Here is a 22,882-nt window from a genome sequence, read left to right on the forward strand (position 1 = left end):
CAAAAAATCTTACCGCATTATAGGTGAAACTGCATTATATCGAACTTGCTTTGATCTGCCGGAGTGCGCAGCCTCCACCCCCCCCCCCCCGAGCACTGCTTTACCACGTTATATCCAAATTCGTGTTATATTGGGTCACGTTATATCGGGGTAGAGGTGTATGTGAGAATGTGAAATCAAGTTTAACGTATTTTGTGTTTTACTGCAAATGTTTTCTAAAGCTGCAGTTTTAAGTAATAATATACAGGCAGGTTTTATCTGGCCCTTGCACCAGCATACAAGGAAAAGAGAACTGTTCTCTCCATGGGGATAAACACTTCCCTCCAAAAGTTGTGGAGAAACAGGAAGGCAGCAGGCATAGTTTGGATGGTGCAGCCTGAACACCCACACTGTGTACTTGGGAGCTCAGGGAAGAAATTGGCTCCCTGAGGCACATTTCATCCTGAGCTTTCCCTTTCACATTGCAGGGCTGTGTCTAAGTGGTGCAATGTAGTCCACAGTAATAAGATCCTTGGAGTGTAAATTATAACTCTCTGGATTTAAATTATGCCAACAATGGGTTTAAACTTACTCCAGCAATGAATGGAATCTCCTTGCCTCCTTCTCAGTTGGTAAAACACAGGGCATATTAGTTGCACCAAATAAATGGAACCTGAAAGGACAAAACAATTATTAGCTGCTGAATAGTCCTATTGACAGGAATGGCGTCTGTAATGTGCTTTGTCTTCAGATTATATTCACTATTTAAAGCAGCCAACAGGCATTGATGCCATTTGTATGTAAAATATGCATTTCATATATGTGCAAACATCTTTCCATATAAGGTTAGAAAAACCTTCCAGTTATTTTAACCATATAAAGTTACCTGGACAAATCTTAAGGCTTCTGTGGGCCAAACTCTGCTCTTAGTTACGCCAATGTAAATCCAGATCAACTGGATTGAAATCAGTGGCATTCCTCCAGATTTATACTGGTGTGAGTACACAATTGGGGTTTATCCACTTTTGGAGCTATTACAGGTGATGTATTATTTAAATGAAGGAAGTGCTGCATACCGCTTCCAGTAACAAAATGCAAAATCCTTTGGCCCTTATTATCTTGACAGTTGCATGCAGACAACTCCATGGAGAATGACAACTCTACATTTAGTGTGCGTAGTGTTGTCAGGTTTAAAAGTGCTAGATCTCTACCCAGGTGGTAAATTGCACAGGGCACTGTTGGCTTTTTGGTGAGATTTGACACATTATCTATAGAATAACACCGATAGTTCGTGGAGTGTCCCCATGGTGTGAGTTCACACCACTTAAGCAAATCTGTTACACTTTTCATGTAATGGTGCTTTAAGTGATAGCACTGTTTGTGATCTCTAAGGGTAAAGTAGCTAATGGAAAAACTTTGTTCATGAGTTGAAGAACACTCAAAATGTGCTACTGTTTGGGTTATTCTGGGCCAGCTTATTACATCTTTAATTTTCTGCTAAGGTCTGATTTACTGAGGGCATTGGCTGTAGTGAAAACAGTTGATCTGGAGATTGACATTATTGATAGATTCTTAGTACCGTATCTCATGATGATAGTCACTATGCCATAAAAACACATCCCACACTGAGATTAAATGTTGGTGGAGCTGTCAGGAGGTGGAATATGTTTCACTCTGTCCCATAGAGTGGGCTCAGTGTTCCTTCTGGTAAAGTCACAGTATTGTCAAGCTGGAAAGATAAATTGGAGTAAGCCATGCAGAATTGTAGGTAAAATTCTTGTTTAATAATATAAAATCCTCTATGAGAGGTAAATGTTGAACAAAGCCACAATGAGTATTTTAATGTGCTTTTTTGAATAAATATTTGCCCTCTGTGTTTATTACCATGGAGCCATCATCACCTTTTCTTCCCAGGCAGGCAGGAAAAGATCAGAATAGCTTGGTTTTCATAGTAATAAGTGATAGACAGAACACTCCCTTTGAGATGGTAAATCTTCCTGTTTGTCTATAGGGGATAGAGGTCTATTTCAAACTGGTTCCCTGGAGATACTATATTCCAATTTTCTATTTACAAAGTCCATAGCATATAAGAGTATTTGTTATGTGCCACTTAATAGTATGATTAGAATTCAACTGTAATGTACAAATGTTAAAAGAAATGGTATTCAAGCTTCACTGTGGAGAAACTCATTTTCTTCCAGGCACAGGCGTCAAACAGTAAATCAAATGTTTCTCATTAGATTCTGTGTTAAGCATGTTGCCAGTTGAACAGTATTGCATGCACTGGTGCATCAGTGAATGGCATATTATTCCAGAAGCTTCTGTTTATTAGAATAGATGATACAGGGCTAACCTTGTTGTCAGCCTTGTTGTATATTATGTTTGCACAGACACATTTGTTTATAATCTGAAAATGTAGGTGGTTCAGAGGCTTAATTATTTTTAGGGGAATGGAGTTTAATAAGCATTAGCTGCTTCTACCACCCACTCTTTAGTGGAAGAAAAAAGAACACTTGACTATAATTAAAGACAATCTGAGTGAAGCTTCCTTCTAATGTACACACTGTCAAGTGACAGCATGATACCATTTCCATGTTCAGTTAATATTTTTAAGACAATTAATGCATTTGCCTATGTATTTTCTATCAGTCATACAAACATTAGTTTTCATGTTGTTTTTCCCCCCCAGATGTACATCCAGACAACAACACTTACTGTCTCCATGAGTTTAAGTGCTTCAGTATCTCTGGGCATGCTCTACATGCCCAAGGTTTATATTATCATTTTTCATCCAGAGCAGAATGTTCAAAAACGGAAGAGGAGCTTCAAGGCTGTTGTGACAGCTGCCACAATGCAAAGCAAACTGATCCAAAAAGGAAACGACAGACCAAATGGCGAGGTCAAAACTGAACTGTGTGAAAGTCTTGACACCAACAGTAAGTCATCTGTAGAGTTTCCCATGGTCAAGAGTGGAAACACTTCCTAATAGATGTACGTTCGCAAGAATGCATTCACTTTTAATTGTAAATGTTGTTCTTTTCTTTGCTTGTACTGCATGAATGCAGAGATGTGTCAGAATTCAAGTACCTTTGAGCAAAGGTTTGCCTACATGCAAATCTTTTTTATGTGTGACAACCGGTGATTACAAAAATAAACACATTTTGGAAAACACACATCTTTTTAAATGATGTGGCCTAGCTAGCACTAATTTGTTGCATCGTGTTTTACTATGGCAGTCTCATTATATACTGACACTTCTGAGGATATATTTAGGTGAGTCATTTTCAAGACTTTTGAAAAATATGGCTTCACATTCTACATTATTTTTTAAACTACAACTAGACATGGGTGAAAATATTCCTTCCTTAACCTTCTACCCTGTACTAGAATTTTTTGTATAACTTGTGCATTTCCTATGATTTATCTGTAGTCCTAAAATGGCTGCCTGCCTCCACCTGGTGAGGACTTTTGAAAAAAAAAAGTACCGCATGATCCCATCACCCAAAATCTTTGCTACAGTTTTTTATTTTGTACAAACAGTAGTGGATCCCTTTTTAAATTTACAAAAATTTAACAATAGTATCTATGTTCCAAGTGTTCATGCACATATAGATTAGACAAATCTATTTTTAGATTTACCAACGGATAGAAGTGGGATGAGAATATTTTCCACATCTGGAAGGTCTTTGAATCCTGGCACATCTCTTAGGAATTGTTAAATTATTATAACTTCCATACAGCAGCATGTCATAAATAGAGCTGAGTGAATGTTTTCTGTACTCTGCCTTTTTCAGTGACAATTGCAGATTCAGTGACACCAAAACATTTAGTGAATTCATACTGGCTTTGCCAAAATTGTTTTGGAAATTTAAAAAATCGCCAAAAAAATTCAAACTATTTCATTTTGACATTTTCTAAATGGACCCTTTTGATTTTTTAGTTTGAAATGACTTTTCATTTGAACATTTCCTTTAATTGTATTTTTAAAAAATCATAAACATAAAATGGTCAAAACTGAATTTTATCAAAATATAATGTTTCATTCAGCCCCAAACAAATTTTATTTTATTCTTTGATTCACCAAAAATTTTGTTTGTCAGGTCAACCTAAAATATTGTTTTTAATTTTTTTTTTTTTTTTGGAATTGCCAGCAAATTGAAAAATCCATCTTTTGCCCAACTCTAGTAATAAAGCCTGATTAACTGTACTTCTGAACAAAAAAATAAAATAAAATTTTTTTGAATAAAGCCAATGATTGCCCTTTCCCAAATCCAGTGGTAATAGAACATAAGTTTCTATGTTGGAGTTAGAGCTTCAGTGAAATGGTGTAGTTCCTGTTATGGTTAAGGACTAATTCCTCCCATTATGCTGCAAATAGATCCTCTAGAGTTTTCTGAATTATTATTACTCCTGAGGTTTAAGGAAAACTGAATAATAATATTTTGCTTATACACACCGACAAACCACTGCACATAGGATTGTGAAAGTTATTAGACCAAATCCTTTCACATGGAACTCCTAATGAATTCAGTCAGAGTTCACCAGAGTGAAGTATAGTGTAAAAAGTGAGTGAGGATCTTAGATTTGTTCCATAACTCACTTGTTGGAGGATACTGGGTACAGATTATCTTTTAAAAATTCAATAATTCGCCTGCTAAACTTGTGGCCATTCAGAAGTGTGTAACTACCAGATGAAGCAATGGAGCCACTGCCTTTGGATTTCCATAGTTTCATACTACAACCTATACCAGAGGGGGAAATGATGATGAAATTCTCTGTAGATCAGATGTCAGCGTGTAAATATGAAAACCCCTACATCTCTTACAATTCTTCATAAGTCACCAAAAGAAAATAGAGGGAGGGGGAAGAAAGAGAGTTTCCTTGCTGAGTTGGCAAAATGATCAACATCAGAGAAAAAGGTCAAATATAGTTCCACAATGGGGTGCAGAAGGAGATGGTAAGAAAGCCCTGTGTACCTGAGCTTTATCAGCTGTACCTAATGAAGAAGAAATGCTGTGTCTGGTATTCTTTTAACTATGACTATGCATAATTCATGAAAACAGCTGCCACTGGAAGCAAGTCTGCTTTCTCCAGCAGTGTGACGCACGCAGGGAAGTATCAATTTACCATATTCTAAACCTGATTTAACACTAGCACACCTAGATAATTTTCAAGCGCCTCAGTAGTACATCTCTTCAAGGCTTTGATCCATGTACTGTTATGCTCCATAGGCAAGTATTCAAAAAAATCAACAAATTCCCATTCTAGAGAGCTAGCCTCATGTAATTGAGCTGGCTTGGCTAAAAGAATGGGCTATTAGGTTTTCAAAAAACATACTATATCCGTTAGATTTTGTTAACTTTTCTCTTTTCTGCCAAAATAACTATTGTCAAAAAGTGTTTGAGGCTGTAGTGAAGGATACATTAAAATAAACGCTTTCCCCTAGATCAGCTGTAATAACCCCCAAAATACAGAAAAATGTCTCTTCGAATTGACACCTGTAACCCAGTCTCAAATTGTTATTAGGTGATCACAGTTCCAGCATGTAAGTCTTACCTAGAGAATAGCAGGCTGTCACTCGCACTCCAAAAATGGAGAAAGTTACAGAATGTATGAAATCAGGGTATCACTAGCACTCCAGAAATGGAGAGAGAAGTTTCCCGCCCCTTACCTAACCGACGATGCTGATGCTGATGACAACAACAACCACAGCTTACTACCAAAGCACAAACGGGAAGAAGTGAATTTGTTTGCTGATTTTTGGGAGGCATCAAGGGTGCATTCTGGGATTTCTTATTTAAAGATATGCAGCCAAATTCTGATTCCATTTATATATATGCTAAAGTAAAGGGAGCTGTTTGCATGTGTCTGAGGACAAAATTTGCCACTTGAAGAGGCAGGAGGGCAACAGAGAGAAATCAGTAGGCACAATACATCAGGATAACTACAAAAGGATTGTATTCAACTGCTGTAAAACATGGACTTTGATGAAGCTATACCAAATTATACCAGTTCAAGATCTGACCCAGAAGGCTTGATTCAGCAGCCTAGATGCAGAAGTAATTCCTGTTGAAATCAAAGGAAGATTTTTCTTTCAAAAGGTCTGCAGGATCAGGTCCAAAGCAGGGATCAGGTGTGCCTGATCAGTCACCAGCAGGGAGTGAGCAGACAGGGCAGAGTGAAAGTCAGCATGTGGTCAAGTGAACACTAGGCAATAAACAGAGGGACAAGGAGGTTAATACCAGACAGTCACCATATTTGGTTTTCTTTTCTCCTACTCTTCTCATTCTGATGATTCCTCTGACAAGATCTGTATTATTCTGGCTGTCTTTCTCAGGTGCCTTTTTGTTTTTTTCATTGTCCTGTATATTTTGATTTTTTCCATAGTCCACCTTTTTATTGTTCTGTTCTCTGTTCTTCTGCTTGCTCTCTGCCTTCTTCTTTTTCTTAGTGTCCTTGTTTCTGCTGCATTTTCTCCCTCACCCCGCTCTTTTCTGGTGCTTTGCAATTCCTTACTCGCTCCCCCCATACACACTTTTTCTCTCTTTAAATTCTTCTTCTTCCTATGGTTTTTATCCACTGAGTGTTGTTTATATTTTACTCACTACAGCCATTTACTCTTTTGTTATTTTTCCCTTTTGTCTGCCCTTATTCTGTGCTTTAGCTCTGTCCTTTATATCTTTTTTTTTTTTTTTACATTTCTTGGGTCCATCTCTTTTAATCTATGCCCCTACTCTCCTGTGCTTGACCATTCACCAATCATTTTTTTCCTGTCAAAATCTCTCTTCTAGGCATGTGCTGAAATCCTGGCCCCGTTGAAGTTAATGGCAAAACTCACAGATTTCAATGGGGCCAGGATTTCACCCATAGACTGTACCAAAGCCATTTGCTTCAGACAGCAGAGAAAAAAACGCAAGATAAATTACACACTACTCTTGAGATCTGGGAGTAGAACCCTTATCCTTCCGTTCTATAAAGGAGAAACCACTACTGCTTGAGCTAAATGAGATCTCTCTGTCTGCAGTCATGTACAAAACTTGTATATTACAGCATCACTCACTGGAGTTTAGTTACTGCCTAACAGGGCTCCCCAGCTTGATTAAACAGGAGTTCTTAGTCTTCATTCAACCTCTATTCATCCAAATGCACCAGACCTTTGCAGAGAGCAAGGGATTACCTAGGGGCTTAAATGATCTCTGTTGAAGCTTCCATGCTACTCCCATTAAGGGCAGGCCAAGCAGTCCTCTACTTTAGCTTCTTTTGGGCTGGGATCAAACACATTGTGCCTAACAGAGTACTCTAGATGGCTCATATGAGAATCTTCTTCTCCCACAACAGGTAATAGTGAATCTCAGGTGCCCCTCACCCCTCGTCCTCTTTCCAGGCACCAAGGGGCCAGGTATTCCAGGCCTTTCCAATGCTGATTGTTTCCATTAGCTTCTCTGTTCAGCAATCACTTGCATCAGCTGATTCACTATCACGTTCTCTGTTAGTCCCCCCCCCCATTCTTTTGTGTTTCATTCCTTTGTTTCTTTCTTCATGTTTGTTTACTTTTCTGCCCTGTCTGTTTGATCTTTGTGATTTCATTCTCTGTTTATGTTCTGTGTTGGTTTATGACCCAAAACTCCATCTTCTGTTTTGTTTGTGTTTACAACAAGCTCTTTCTGGCCTTCTAGAAAGTTGCAGTGAACTGAAGCAAGCTGTGGGAATCAATATGGGCCCATCAGTAACTTGGTATTCAGTAGAGAACTATTGAGTCAAAGCCACTAATATATTCCCAGTCTATTTTCACAAAGCTAATCCTGAATATTCAATGCTAATTTCCATCATTGGCATTGCCTGGTAAAACTGGAAGAAAAAATACTCAAACAAGTATGGAGGGGTTCTATGCCCTTATTTTATCCTAATGATGCCACTGATAAACATCTAGTAAGAAGAAGAAATGTGTAGGTTTTGTAATACAGTATGAAAATAAAATAAATGATAGCACAGTATCTCTATGTAGTAACTTTCATCCAAGACAACTTAATCACAGATGATTTATATGCTAAATCATAGGTAGAGTTGTTTTAAAAAAACTGACTCTCATTGAATTTTTTTACAAAAATTGCATAACAAACTCAACGTTTGGAGAATGTTGGCCAGCTGTAATAACTGGATTTAGCACAACCTTCCTTTGGTTTTAATAAAATATAGATTTTAAATTGCTTTCCAAATAATATTGTGGTTCTCATTGGTAACCACAATTATAAATTTATTTCTCTATACTATGAAACTCTTATGCAAATATGTGTTCCCACAGATATTTTTTTATAGTTAAGTTGTCATTAAGGTTCGAGCACATATCAATGGTTTGACTATATTTTACCATTCAAAAGAATGAAAACATTCAAAACCTGGGAAATGAAGATGTGAAATTGCATTTCTCAAACAAGGCACTTAGATTTCCATATTTCTGAACTCATGCTAATATTAGCCTACCATTATTCCTTAATTGCATGTAGAGAATGGAAAATGTGCACCACAGGATGCTGGTTTATAATTTGTTTCATGCATAGATGTCTCTACACCAAGGCACTGGTCCTGCAAGCTATTTCATGTGGGCACATCTCCACACCCACAAGGTTCCACAGGAGTGCAGGGACTGAACCACATGGGGAAGCATGCAGGATCAGGGCCTCAATGTGCTGCTTTGCTTTGTCATTACTAAGGCTATGATTTAATGATGGGTATTTTTAGTAGAAGTCATGGACAGGTCATGGGCAAGAAACAAAAAATCACGGCCTGTGACCTGTCCGTTACTTAGACCATAAATACCCCTGGTTGAATCCTGGGGCTGAGGGCGTGGCACCAGCTGCCAGGGCGGGGGGAAGGCCCGCGGCACCAGCTCCAGGCGGGAGCCCTGGGGGGGGACTGCTGGGGGGGGGAGCCCCGCGGAGGCAAAAGCAGCTCCAGTTGCCGCTGGGGGGGAGTCCCGGGGGTAGAGTACCCAATTTGGGTTGGACGTATACCTGGAGTTTTCATCACATGACATAGTCTTTAATTAAAGATTCATCTTTAATTCCTGGAGACTCCAGGACAATTCTGGAGGGTTGGCAACCCTACCCGGGGGGCCAGCAGCTGCTCCGGCCCCTGCCATGGGGGGAGCCATAGGAGGCTAATGGCTGCTCTGGCCGCCACCATGACGGGGAGCCCCGAGGAGCCAGCGGCTGCTCTAGCCACCACCAGGGGGAGCCCCGGGGCCAGCTGCTGCTCCGGCCTCCCTGGGACCACTGCTCAGGTGGTCCCTGGGGCAGCCACATTGGCCGCTGCTCGGGTGGTCCCAAGAGCCAGCTGCCCGAAGCCACCAGAGCAGCAGCCAATGCGGCTGGCTGTACGGCCGCCCGAGCGGCTGGCTGCAGAGCCGCTGCAGAAGTCACAGAGGTCACAGGAAATCACGGAATCTGTGACTTCCGTGACCTCTGTGACAAATACGGAGCCCTAGTCATCACCCTATCCTTCGCTGTTTTAAGTGCTCCAATTTCATGTTCTGGGCATGTGTAGTTTTTGCATTCAGATATGCTAGCTCTGCTTCTAATGACACTTGGAGAGTTGGCTGCCACATGGAATCAGAGGGTCAAATCCTGCCAGGTAGTGAACACTGCCTCAGAGGTACTATACACCTCAGCATCTTGCAGGCTTAGGCCCTTAATGAAAAATGGGGAATTATTGCCTTCAATGTGGTATTAGTCTGGAATGTGGAAAATGTGGAAGTTGTAAAATTATTTTATATTTACAGTGTATGACCATAAAGAAAGCCCAAAGCAGCACAACCGCTATTCAATGTAGGGTATGTTTGCACTTCAAGCTGGAGCAGTGGGACAGGCTAGGTTCTAGGGATATGTCTACCCGCTGAGCTGGGGGTGTAATTCCCAGTTTGAGGAGACCTACCCGCACTAGCACTGATAGAGCTAGCACTCTAGAGCTAGAGTATAGCCGCTGCGTCACAAGCTGCGGAAGAGGCTAGCTGCCCCGAGTACATGCTTGCGGTCTCACATGGGTACATACCTGGTAGGGCTAGCCCCTCCTGCCACTTGTGCCACCATGCCTACACAATATTTTTAGCATGCTATTTCCACCAAAGCTAGTATGTCTCCTCCAGATGGGAATCACACCCCCAGCTCAAAGTGAGGACATACCATTGGACTCTGCAAGCTGGTTTAGTAGACTCCTAAGGACCAGATTGGCTCCTGAGCCCCAAATGAACCTCAATCAATTTATAATTCCTCTGCTAGGGATGGACCCAAAACAGGCTTGGCAGGGGACAAGTTAAGGCTCTTGAGGGTTTGGGTGTGGTCCTAATGAGGCATTTAAAGTTCGGGAGTGGTGGGTTAAATCTTGGTGCTTAGGCAGGTCTTATCAAACATCCTGCGGCTCGTAAGGAATGGGCGATGACACTCCTAACAGACATTGGGGAATCTCCTCCCAGCATACATCATACATTTTCAGGAAGTGGGGAACAGGGGTCAGAAGTCCTTTAATCTCCCATCCAAGACCCCTGCTTTCTACATCCCTCCTTCCCAGCTTCATTTCACCCTCATTGAAACACAGGTCCCTCTTGAGTGGAGTATGGTGCACATTTACCAGCGTAAAACAAATTATACAGCTGTATAGGACAGGAAGTGAAGAAAAAAACATGTGCAGGTGGGTCAACTGAAGAAACAACTATGTCACCTATTTTAAATACGTATAGAACATCCCATGATAATGTTTCTTTACAACTCTAAATCCTTTTGTTTTGGTTTACTTCTGTTGTCTCATTCCAAGAGCAGAGTAATAAATGGGTTTGTAAAGGGTATTTCCAGGAGCATGATGAGTCAAGTTTGTTGCCCTCCCTGGCCAGATAAGCTTGCCGAGTGGGGTCCATGCAACAACTCTGAAATGTTCACAGTCTTAAAGCCCAATAAACTAGCTGTTGAGGCTCTTAAATCCCAAACAGGAGCTGCAGACTCATTAGCATAAACTGTATAGATATGTAAGGTATTTATCAAATAAAAAGAGAAAAGCTGAATATGCCGGTGGTCTGATTTTTCCAGTATGGCAATGGGATTAGTGTTATTACAGTGTGAACTACTATATAAACCCACCATGGGAATACTTTGGAATAAATCCGATTTTATTTTTAAAGTCCTATTATAAGGAATACACCTACTTATTGATTTTTACTTTCTTCTTCTTGACTCATCCAACACTAGATGCATCAAAGCAATGTATTCAGACTGGCAGATAATTCAACATTAGTTCTTTTCCCAGACACAAAAAAGGAACCTGTCCAATTTGCATACGTGTGTTTTATTTACTCATGTTTTACTGGGAACAAAATCACTTTATGTTCTAAAGAAATTGGTCCAGTTTCAGCAATCGTATTGTATTCCCAGATGGGAGAATGCAGGGCAGAGTGAGAGCAATCTCTTCAACAATCCAGCTGTGGGAGCGTGAGAGAGAGCTCACAAAGGAGTCTCATGTTCCATGCGAAAGTTCTGAAAAAACATGAATGTGGCTATATTTGCTTAAAGAGTCTTGGTACTCCAGGAGCAGGGCTATTTCCTGTCAGGAATAGGGTACTCTGATCCTTAAGCAGAGTCATATGAAGGCCTTGCTCCGCATCTGCTCAGAGTAGTCTTCTCTTGAAGTGGGACTGCCACCGGTCTCTTATTTTTGTAAGCAACACAATTTACTTGCTGGTTTTCACTGAGCTGAGTTTTAGAATTCACATCCAAACCTTCTTAGGGGTCATACTTCTGAAACTCCAAAACTGGAGGTACCTGTATGTGTGGTGATAAAGAACAAGCTCTTTGACAGTTGTTTTGATGTTTGTGTTCTCATGATTATGCATTCCCATATCCTAATGGAAAAAGTCAAATCAGATTTGACTTTCAGTGGGCTGGTTCCCTAGTGTCTTCCAAAGCTGCAACTGCAGGCTTAGAGTCACATTCCCTAGAAATCAAAACACAAACATGAACTTTACACAGCGTATTTCATTATTTATATCTACCTAGTGATCTTACAATAACGCGGTTCTGTACATAATGTAGTGGGACTGGCGGGTGGGTCAGAGAAGATTGTATTTCCCTGCTTCTGTATTTCTATTCTTCCACCATCACCGTCAGATTCCCTGGTCAGGTTTAGACAGTGTGAAGATGTCTTTTCCTATTTCAGCTATGTAACAACATCAGTGGATTCCTATCCAATACTACATAGCAAAGGACTGTACTCAGAGAGAGAAAAAGCAAAAAAGCTTGATTGATACTGTGTTAGCCTTGATTCTGAGCTTACACCAGTTTTACACTGGTGTAACTTCATTGACCTCAGTGGAGTTATATATTTAGGCCTGATCCTGCACTACTTAACTTCAAACATATGAGCCATCCAAGTGAAGACAATGGAACTACTCATGGCCTACGTCTTTGCAGAATTGCAGTCTTATGGAGTAGGGACATCAGTGCAGTTACTCATGATTTAAGTTGGCATGCATATAGAATTATATGGGCCAGATTCTCTAGACCACTAAGTTCATTTTGTGCTGCCAGCTGCCACCACCCACTGGGGTAAATGGAGTATGTCAGAGGCAGGCTAGAGACAGAAAGGGTGTGCTGAAGCCGAGCTCCTTTGCACCTGATGCCCTACAGACTTTATAACAGTGGTGGAAGACAGAGTCAGCACCCTACTGCTCTAAGTTCTGCTGGGTCCATGCAGCTGGGGATCAGGGAGCTGCCTGTGGCACTCTGAAGCCACCATTGCCAACTCTATCTGAGCACATTAATGGAGAACTGGGCCCTACATCTCTAACAACAATAAGGAACAGTGGCTGCCAGGTAGACATGCCCAATACTATATTTAGGTTCAGTGACTTATCACCATTTTACCTTAACAATAGTCCAGGAGCTGACTCATCCTCAAATATTGCACCTTTCTGAACAAGCAGGAGAATCTCTGCACTAAGGGGAAATTCACTTGTAAGAAAGGGTGGTGCTGTTGATGCTATTAATCTGCCCGGGGAATATCACCACAGGAGGGCAGTTTTAAAGTACAGTCTGGGCTTTCTAGTAAACACGCCTGTAGACACTTCCTGGAGGAGAGATGTTCTATGTCAGAGCATCTCCCGAGAATGCTGGCCACATACCTTCATCAGCCAGCATTACCCACTTTTAGGGCTGCATCAGCCACCTTTGGCCTCTTTCCCCTCATAAAACAGGAGTTGTGGATGTCTTATATGTCTGTAACTCCCTCCTAGGTCTCCGTTCCACCAGTGGATGCCTAGCCGGCCTCAGTCAGCAGAAATTGGAGAGTGACTCAAGCCCCAGATGTGAAAGGAATTTACAGCATTTTGCTAATTTTTTTTTTTAAATTAGCCCAATAAAACATTGAAACTAAGGCACAGCATATTATATTGAAAAAAATACAACTAGCCAGCAAGAGATATGAAATATGCCCAATAGCTTGTAGAATAAAGAGCTGTGTGTCTTTTTCTCACCCACCAGCCATCATGTTACCCCTAATCCACACAGAAATAAAATGTCACAAAAAGCACAGTATTTGGATCCTGTTTCCAGCAAGCTATTCAGAAAAGCACTTAAGTGTATGCTTCAAGTTAAGAATATGCTTATGTGGTTTCTTGAATTGGGACCTTGGTGAAGTTGATTATACAGCTGAATGCTGACTAAATACTAAATTAATTTAATTGCTACACAAAGTGCTTTATGTTGATTCCAAAACCTGAAATGTAACTTTGCTCTTTTCTTTTCTTTTTTTTTGCTTTGCAGCTTCCTCTACCAAGACAACATATGTCAGCTACAGCAATCATGCAAACTGAGCAGGGAAATGAAACACACCTGAAGTATGTGAAAATTAAAAAAAAAAAACAATGAATTTACTACCACCAAAACCTCGGTCTTGGAAAGAGCTGTAGACTACAATCAACTCAATAGTCAGTCTCTTAATGGACAAAGATTAACGAGGAGCCAAAAGCAGGAGGGGCGGGGAAGGGAAAAGCTCAGTTTTATACAATTCAGACCGAATGTCAAACTTCTGAACTGTTTACTCACAAAAGGAAGTAAATCACAAAAGGAAAACAAATGTTAGCTTGTGAAAAAAAAAATGCTGTTGAAATAAACCATGTCTGATGTTATACTTGTAAGTACTTTTTTGTGATTGTGAGAATTTCCATTCCTGTCCCACATTGTTCAACTTGTATAAGAAGATGAATTTGTTTCTTGTGATGACTGACTGAATCGAAGCCCTGGGTTGTGCTAAAATAAATGCAATGATTGACGCATGCAAATTTTTATACAAAATAATTTATTTCTAATAATAAAGGAATGTTTTGCAAATGTTCAGACTTGTTTCGTTGAAGTTTTAAGGAAGAAAAAACAAATAATATTTTAAGTCCTGACGATATTGTCTATTGTTTGTTTAGAATGTGCAGTAAAGGGGGGGGGGGTATAAATAAAACAATAATAATGGTGTCAGAGGAATGCAGTGTAAAGTATAAGCATGTTGATGGAGGTGTCTGTATGTGCGTGCGTGTGTGTGTGTGTGCGCTCTCCGAGGTGGGTGAATTTATTTGTTTTTAAAATTGTGACTATTTTAAAATTGCTGGTGGGAGTTTTTCCCAAAGTAAATACATTTTAAGATTTTGTGAAATGAAGGATTCCTGATGTTGTGCTCACCATTTATGATTCAGCAACTGTTTTTTTTTTTTTTTTAAAAAATTATCAAACAATTATAACAAAGATGGTAAAACTAAAACCTCAGATTTCTTATAGTAATCAGAACCAGCAAACTGAAATAAAAGGTTAATCTTATTATCCTGTACTATGCTATTATGTTGCTGATATTCCCCCATCAGCTATGATGGTTTGCCATTGCTGGCAATCACATCTTATTGATGGATGCCTTAGAAATAACATAGAAAGGAATCAGTGGAATATTTGGAAAACAGTAAAGTGGATATATGAACTAACTTATCAAACCTTTCAAAATCAAAGGAAATGGCTATTCAAGTACAATTCTGATGTCTTCTAATTTTCAGAATTAAATTATTCAGTAGTTAATGGTGCCATGCCATTAGAAATGGTTGTACCAAAGACAGAGAAAAAACAAGAGAGATTGGAACCAGTGTAGAGATCTATCATGTTAATAAGCCACTCTAGACAAGTTAAAAGCAGACTGCTAGAGGCTTTCAGCTCTGTCACCAATGTCTATGATGTGCTTTGAGACTTTTTCTACTCTATACAATATCTACCATTCGTCAAGTCAATGGGTCTTCGCAATCCGTTTGTTATTAAATGTTCTTTCTGCTGATTTAGCCTGGATGGCTCATTGTTCTTCTTTCCGATAGGCGCTATCTCTTTGTAACATATCTTCGCCGAGGAGGCTGCAGTGGACCCTGGATTACATTATTGAATAAGGGAAGGTTAATTTATTTGAAACTGAATCTCTTACACGTTACAGTGCCATACTTTAGTCTCCTGTGCAGGCAGCAAACTGCTTTCGTCAACTATCCCATCAGTGAATGTCCATGTTCCAAAGCACTTTGACAAAGTACAGTTAGGAAGGATCTATCCCAATATTTGGACACCTGAGTTACTGACGATGTATCATTCAATATAGTGTAATTGAAATGTTTATGACTGACCACTCACCAAACTACAAAATAATTATAAATGAAAAAATAAAGAACCAGGGATTAATTACTTTTTCTATTGACTTTGCTTGAGAGCCATTAAATATACTATGGTCCCTACTCTGCAAACTTACATACACTTAATATTATGCACGACTAGTGCCACTGGCGTCAATGGGCAGTACTCTCATGTTTAAAGTTCAGTAGAGCTGCTTGGAAACTTTTTGATGAAAAGTTTAGTTGCAGAGACTGCCACTGTGTCAAAACCAAAATATATCAGTTTTGACTAAGGTTTCAATGGGACAGTTTCTCAAGTTCAGGAGGATGAGAGAGAGAGAGAGACCTGATCTTTTCTAGCTGTAAACAGGCATTTCAACACAATTCCAGTTTGTGAAAACCTTCAAAAGGTTTTGATTTCATTCCAGTGCAGAATGAAAACAAACGTTGAAAGTTGTCATGAAATGGAATTGTTGTCTTCTGGCCTGCTCAAAAGATCTGCATGAGTGTTTGCTGGGTGAAGCCCTCAATCACCAACGGGCCTGATCCTGAAGTTGTTCTCTGCATGCGATGCTGATTGAAGCTAGTGAATTTTCAGGTAAAGTAAGAAATAGCCCATTAATCTGTTGTGAAGAAGAACACTAAGAGGCGATGTTGTTATGATGACTGAGCCTACAATTCATTACCCACAGTGGAATTACTCTTGTGAGTAGGGGTTTGCAGGATCAGCCAAACATGTTAACATCAGAGATGTGAAAAAAGCCAATATTATGGCTGCCTAAAGAAAATATTTTCCTGAAATAGGTTTGCCAAATGTTTTTGTTTGGAGGAGAGCATTAAAAGCAGAAGGGTGAAGGTGCAAAATATTTTCAGCATTTTACATGTCATTCCATTTAGAAACACAGGGTTAAATTACACTTTTGTAAACTCCATTAATTTCAGTGGGCTTAGACAGTGTAATTCAGACCAGAATTTGGCCCACAGTTTAAATGACACACTCCTAGATTCTCAGGCCAGAAGGGACCTCTGTGATTGTCAAGTCTGACCTTTCATATAGCACAGAACGTCCCCTAAATAATTCCTGTTTGAACTACAGCATAGCTTTTAGATAAACAGCCAATCTGATGGAAAATCCACCACAACCCTTGGTAAATTGTTCTAATGGTTAATCACTCATTATACTGAACTAGGTGAGTAAATACCAAAGTATAGGAAAGGTTAAATTCACAGAGGAACCTGGGCTCCTAACAGCCATTTTAGGCACCTGAGTCCAACGCTTAGGTGCCACTGACATTCACAAACCCTCTGCTCAGCTGCTGCCTAATCCTGGAGGCACCTAAATTCCCCAGCGACCTAAATTTCCACTGTTAAAGTTCATAAGGAGCCTAAATTTCAGTAGCTGAGCATGCACACATTAATCTTAAAGCCTGACACCAGCCATCAGCTTGGTGCCTAAGCCCCAGTAGGATTCACAAATTGGGCACCCCTTGCCTGTTTTGCCTTTGGGGCCTGCTGCAGTAGGCATGTTCAGAGCATGTCTAAATCCACAGACAATGGCTGGGATGTGCATGGGGGATGGGGGACGGTGGGCGGGGGAGTGAAGGCAGCCCCTTTATAACTTTTAGCCCAGTGGTTAGGGCACACTCCTGCAATGCGGAAGACCCAAATTCAAATTGCTCCTCCACATCAGGGAGAAGGGGGGAATTGAACCAGCATTGCCCACATCCTAGGTGAGTGTCCTGTCCCCTGGGCTAAAAGTTATAAAAATGGGGTGGGGTGGAGGGCAGCATCAGCAGCATTCTTGCAAAAAATGGCTTAGTTGCCAGACTCCAGGAGTGGATTCATGGTTGCAAATCCCGAGTGGAGATAGGCACCTCCCTCCAGCCCTTTGAGGGGTGGGACGTAGATCATAACCCTCTCCTTGCCATTTCCTATTGGTTACCTTAGGCACCTCTCTGCTCACCATGCTGGCTTTTGTAAATCCTATTCTTAGGTGCCTAGCTGTCATGATACAATGTATAGGGAGCCTGAGTACCTCACTCAGGGTTGTGAAGTCCACCAGCCATCAGTGCACCTAAAAATAAGTCCCTTTGTGAATCTAGCCTGCAATGTCTAACTTACACTACTGGTGTATTGGTTTCACTTCAACAGGCTATTTACACACATGCCTAACTTTCAGAATGTGAGTAGTCCTGTTGACTTCATGAACTTTTAAGTTATGCATGTGTTTATGTACCTTGTTGAATGGGGGGCCAGAGTAGTCAGGAAGGAACTTCTCTTTGGCTCATACTTGCACTGAGTCAGTCGAAAACAAAGGGTGCCATACATTATTAAAATATATTGGTCCAGATCCTGCTTACCTCGGCATGCAGAATGCACAATGATGTTACTGGAAGTTTTGTAGTGCAGCATAGACTCCATACAAGAGCACCACAACTTTCTCAAAGATATGCCACCATTACTAGTGAACTGACTCAAGACAGAAGAAAGGGGTTTTGGGTTTCTTTTGCAATGGCTATGCTGTAACAACTATTTTGTTCTTACCTTATTTGTTTCTTTCTCCCCAATTTAACCACTATAAAAATTCTACTCCTAAAAAGAGTTTCAATAAAAAGAGAGCAATGTCATGACAGGGTTGGAGAAAAAATTGCTACAATTTTGGTGCATGGGAATAGACTGGAATGAGCTATGGAAAAATGACTTCTGCTATATCTTTTACTTTACATTACCAGGTCCCTTTTTATCAGGAGATTGGGGGAAGCTGGACAGCAATAAGAGAAACCCCCCTAGTATCTGTGCTTATTGTGTCTTTGAATACTCAGGCAGCTTCTTCATTTCTCCACACATTCTCCCTTTCTCTCTCTCTCGGAATTAACCATCACTTGTTCCATTTAGACAGCAAACACATTGCTTTTTTCACATCCTTCTTCTCTCGGTCTAGCTCATTCTGCTCTTTCTTTTATGGCCTCGCCATTCATGAAGCTGTAGTTAAACCTGTCAGCATTTTCAATATAAATTGTATTATTTAACACAGCCTTACAAAGACACTGCAGGATGAAACTTGGCATGTATAGTCTAAGAATGGGTGTGAAATATTTTGCATTTAAAAACATCATAATCGTTTTTTCCATTTAAGTTTTATGTAGGTTAAAAATGAAAAGCGTATACATTGAACATTTCCCCCAAACACATGTAACTGAAGGGCGGTAGCAATTTAACACCTGAATGTTGGCCAATGATTATAGCATAATATGTTCCAATTGCTCGTGGTACAGTTTAAAGAATTAAGTTTACACAGTATGTAAAAGACACATACTAAACTATAATCCTCCACTCATCTTCAGCGTATCTTTTTTTCTTTGTTTAAGGTTCCATAAAAGCTTCCCCAATGATTTCAATAGGTTTTGGATCAGGCTCCATGTGATTTAATCAATAATGTAGGTCACTGCTTTCTCACCTAGTAACACTGTGTAAACTGATGTTAGCAGGGTTACGCTGAGAGCTACATTAAATATTATGTACGCATTCTTAGGAGCTGATCCCACCATCACTCATGCACATGAGCAATTCAGGTGCATAAATTGTGTGTGTTTACAAGACCTTTACTTACATGTGAATTAGTGTTTAATGAGTACTAAGCATTTTATATTGGCCTGATTTTCAGAGGCATAGCACCCTTTCAGATCCCATTGGCTTCACTAGGCTCTGCAGGTGCTTAGTCTTGAAAATCAGGCTGTTAGGGAATTGTTTTAGCTGACCCAATGTGGGGGAGCAGAGACAAAAGCCCAGTCCTCAAAGGTACTTAGGCCTTGCTCCGCTGCAGCGTTGCAATGCCTAACCCACAGTCAGCTGATGCCTAGTGGAATCCTCAACCCCACACTAAGTGCCCAGGTTCCCATACGATGTATGGGGAGCATTAGGCATCCAAGAAAGAGATCCTCAGAAGCCAGCAAGCCGAACAGGAAGCTGTCTAACTAGCCAGGATTGAAATGCCGAGAAGTGCAAGGATAGGAGAGAGAAGAGGAGTGAGGAGCAAGAAGCATGGGCACCTAAGTAGCTGACCAGCTGTGCTGGAAGGAGGGGCTGGAAATAGGTACCTGCCTCCATTCAGGATCTTCATCCTTGAATCCTCTCTTGGAGTTAGGCACTCTGGTTAGGTACCCCTGCTCTAGCAGTCGAACCCCCCACCTCCCTCTCTCTTGCTTACACTCAATACCTGTCTCTTGCTCACCCTATATTTCACTGTGCCCTTGGCTATCTTTTGCATGGATGCTGTGTTGACCCACCATCCCATCTGTGGGCTGCATCCAGCCCTCCTGTTGCAGGGTCTGATAGGTATCAGTCGTGCTCACAGCATGTCTACAGGATTGGGCTCCACTGCTGAGATAGGTGTTCCCCTGCCTAGTTTGAGACAGTAGTGGAGCAAAATGCGGGGCAGAGTGACGTTTAGTATGTGTGGTGCCTTTTCACATGGGGCTGGAGAGCGAGCCCACCCTGCACTGACCCAGCAAAGCCACACAAGCATATACAAGTCAATCGCCTCTCCGGTGGGTCTGGACCTGGCTCCCTGCTCCAGGCGTTGTGCCATGGTGCATGGGACCACATGACACTGAGACCCCATGCACCTTGTCACAGCGCCACTCGCTCACTTTTGGCCTGGTTGCTCCTTTGTCATGATGGAGGGGTAGCCATGCCAAACCTGAGTGGTGCTGCAAATCTGTGCACCAGATTGCAGTGCCCAGAGTGGGGAGCCAGGCTCAGCCTCATGGGACAGGAGCCACCATTGCCTGTTGAATGCAGGGTCATCTTACTTTTCAAACTGACGCCCCCCCATCCCAGGCTGGGGCCTCACCTCTGCACCAGTCCAAGATGAGGGTTGCAGTACTGGGCAGACGGTGCTGCTAGTGCTCCTTTGGCAAGGAGAGGAGGAATTCTCCCATTGAATAGGGAGGCACCACTAATGACCCATCACCCCCCCCCACCTTGTTACAAAACCTGACTGCCACTGGTTTGAGAATTCTGCTTGGGGACCTCCAGGGCTTGACTTGAGGTTCTGAGCTGCTCGTTAGCTATGGGGTGGTGTCAGGATCACACAGTTTTGTGACTGCTGACTGGTGGAAACGTACTCACCTAGGGGATGTAGGATCCTAAATAACTAGGTAGCAGCTGGGCATCAGTTCTGGAAATGTCAGTGGTGCCTAAGTGGTGGATTTAGGCACCTAAAGAGGCAGATAGGTGTCTAAATGCCTTTGAGGAGCTGGGTCAGAGAGCCTGCCACGTCAGCCAGAATATGGGTAGGGTGTGTCCATGATGAACTCAGGCCCCACTCCTGCAAATGCCTCACTCCCAGCCCAGGCTGTGGGCTTAATGCCACAATATGGCCTTTATGACTGACACATGCCTATATGTCAGTCTACATTCCATTCCTAATTTTTAACCTCAGAAGCCACCACAGCTGTCATTAATTGGTCCCCTGGAAGGCTGTCTCAGCAGAGAGGCCGAAGGCTGTATAAGCACAGACCCTGAAGTCACCTCTCACACCACAGCTCAGGCACATTAGCAAGGCAGTGTATGAACTGTGGCTCCCCATGCTTTACTTGTGCTTTTGTTAAACAAAGCATTTCAGTCTTGAGTGATTTCAATCCAGTCAATTTCCAGAGTACTAAAAATTTAACCACCTCATCTGAGTTCTTAATGCATAAAAGATAAATTGCTACATAGGCACAGTAACTTTTTCAGCCCCCCAAAAAATAAATAAAAAAATCCATAAGGGTTCTTTATCACACAGACTTAGGGCTCAATTCTGATCACAGAAGAAAAGAGAGAGACCATAGCTTAAAAACTCAATTACTATGCATGCATGTGTGCACACAGAAGCTAATTCATCAGGACACATGACTTATACTATTATACATTGAAAATCAGATACCAGTCCTTAATGTGTTTTTGTGACTGCAGGATAGATACAATGGACTCTAATGGTGCTATGTATCAGGCCAATGAACCAGAAATTAAGCAGGATTTATAAGAGAGCGACGTTAAACGTTCTGTAGAAACTATAATGGACCACTGTGTCAAAAATCCACTTTTCAATAAATGCCTAAATACCAATTTACACAGTAGGGTTTTTAACGAATAGCACCAATTCTCTCCCAATGAATAGATAATTTTTATCACTAACCAAGGGAAGAAATGATAGAAGACATTTCTAACATCTCACATTTGTAAATATGTTGTATTAAAATACAATTACCTTGTTTATGTATCTCATTTTTGCAAGCAGAATATGAAAGTGGCGGACATAGTATGATGTATAAAGAGAAAATGTCTCTTTTATAGTGTTCCTTTATTGTGCTCTAATTTTAAAATTCACCTGTATGATGCAGCTTATTACAATAGCATGTCAGCCACTAAGTTAGAAAGATGGTTTAATATGGTAACACATTTGCAAATAGGCTCTCACCGTACAGTGAGCTTAAGACAAACAAATATGTCTCTGCAAACTAGTGTCTGTTCAAGCTTTGCCCAGTGCAATTTTTAGCATGGAATGGAATAGTACAGTCACAGCTGGCTTGATTTTGATTTCTCTTATACCCGTTTTACACTGATTTCTCTTACACAAGTGTTTGAAGTCATTCATTTGAACCAACGGTATTATGTTGGTTTAAAGGATATCAGAATCAGGTCCAAAAATTCAGTCATAATCACATGATCACAACTCTTGGGGGTATGTCTACGCTGCAATTAAAGAGCTGCGGCTAGCTTGTGCCAGCTAACTCCGGCTCGTAGGGCTCAGGCTAAAGGGCTGTTTAATTGCGGTGTAGATGTTTGGGCTCAGGCTGGAGCCGGGGAGCTAGGACTCTGAAGTGGGAGAGTCCCAGAGCTGGGGCTGCAGCCCGAGCCTGAACGTCTACACAACAATTAAACAGTCCCTTAGCCCGAGCACAGGCCAGCCACGTGTGTCTAAGTGGACTATAGACATACCCTTGCTGGCTTTAGCCACATCTGCTCCAATGACAGCTTCAACTTAATGCTAATTTATTTATTTTCACTGAGAAAGCAAAGGTTACATGGGGAGGTGCTCTTGGGGAGGAGGAGAGGGGGGCAGGAGAGGATTGCTTCCCGGTTTCCATTACCATTGGATCTTTCTTCCTCTTTTATATTCAGGTGAGCTTCAGAAGGGAGCCAAACCCATCTAATTGGCGGAAGTCTAATGCATGACTTTCATGATTACTAAGACTA

At 41.2% G+C, this 22,882-nt stretch overlaps 1 protein-coding gene across 1 annotated transcript in view; it reads left to right on the top strand.

Moving 5' to 3' along the window:
* GRM8 (glutamate metabotropic receptor 8) overlaps positions 1 to 2,965 on the top strand; it is a 470,840-nt gene extending 467,875 nt beyond the window's left edge. The window contains exon 9 of the mRNA XM_024196844.1: positions 2,669 to 2,965. Coding sequence (XP_024052612.1) covers positions 2,669 to 2,965 — 297 coding nt within the window. The remainder of the gene's footprint in view (positions 1 to 2,668) is intronic.
* Positions 2,966 to 22,882: the final 19,917 nt, after the last annotated feature.

This window comes from Terrapene carolina, unplaced genomic scaffold, assembly GCF_002925995.2.
Source record: "Terrapene carolina triunguis isolate 2854851 unplaced genomic scaffold, T_m_triunguis-2.0 Scaffold68, whole genome shotgun sequence".
Classification (NCBI taxonomy): Eukaryota; Metazoa; Chordata; order Testudines; family Emydidae; genus Terrapene; species Terrapene triunguis.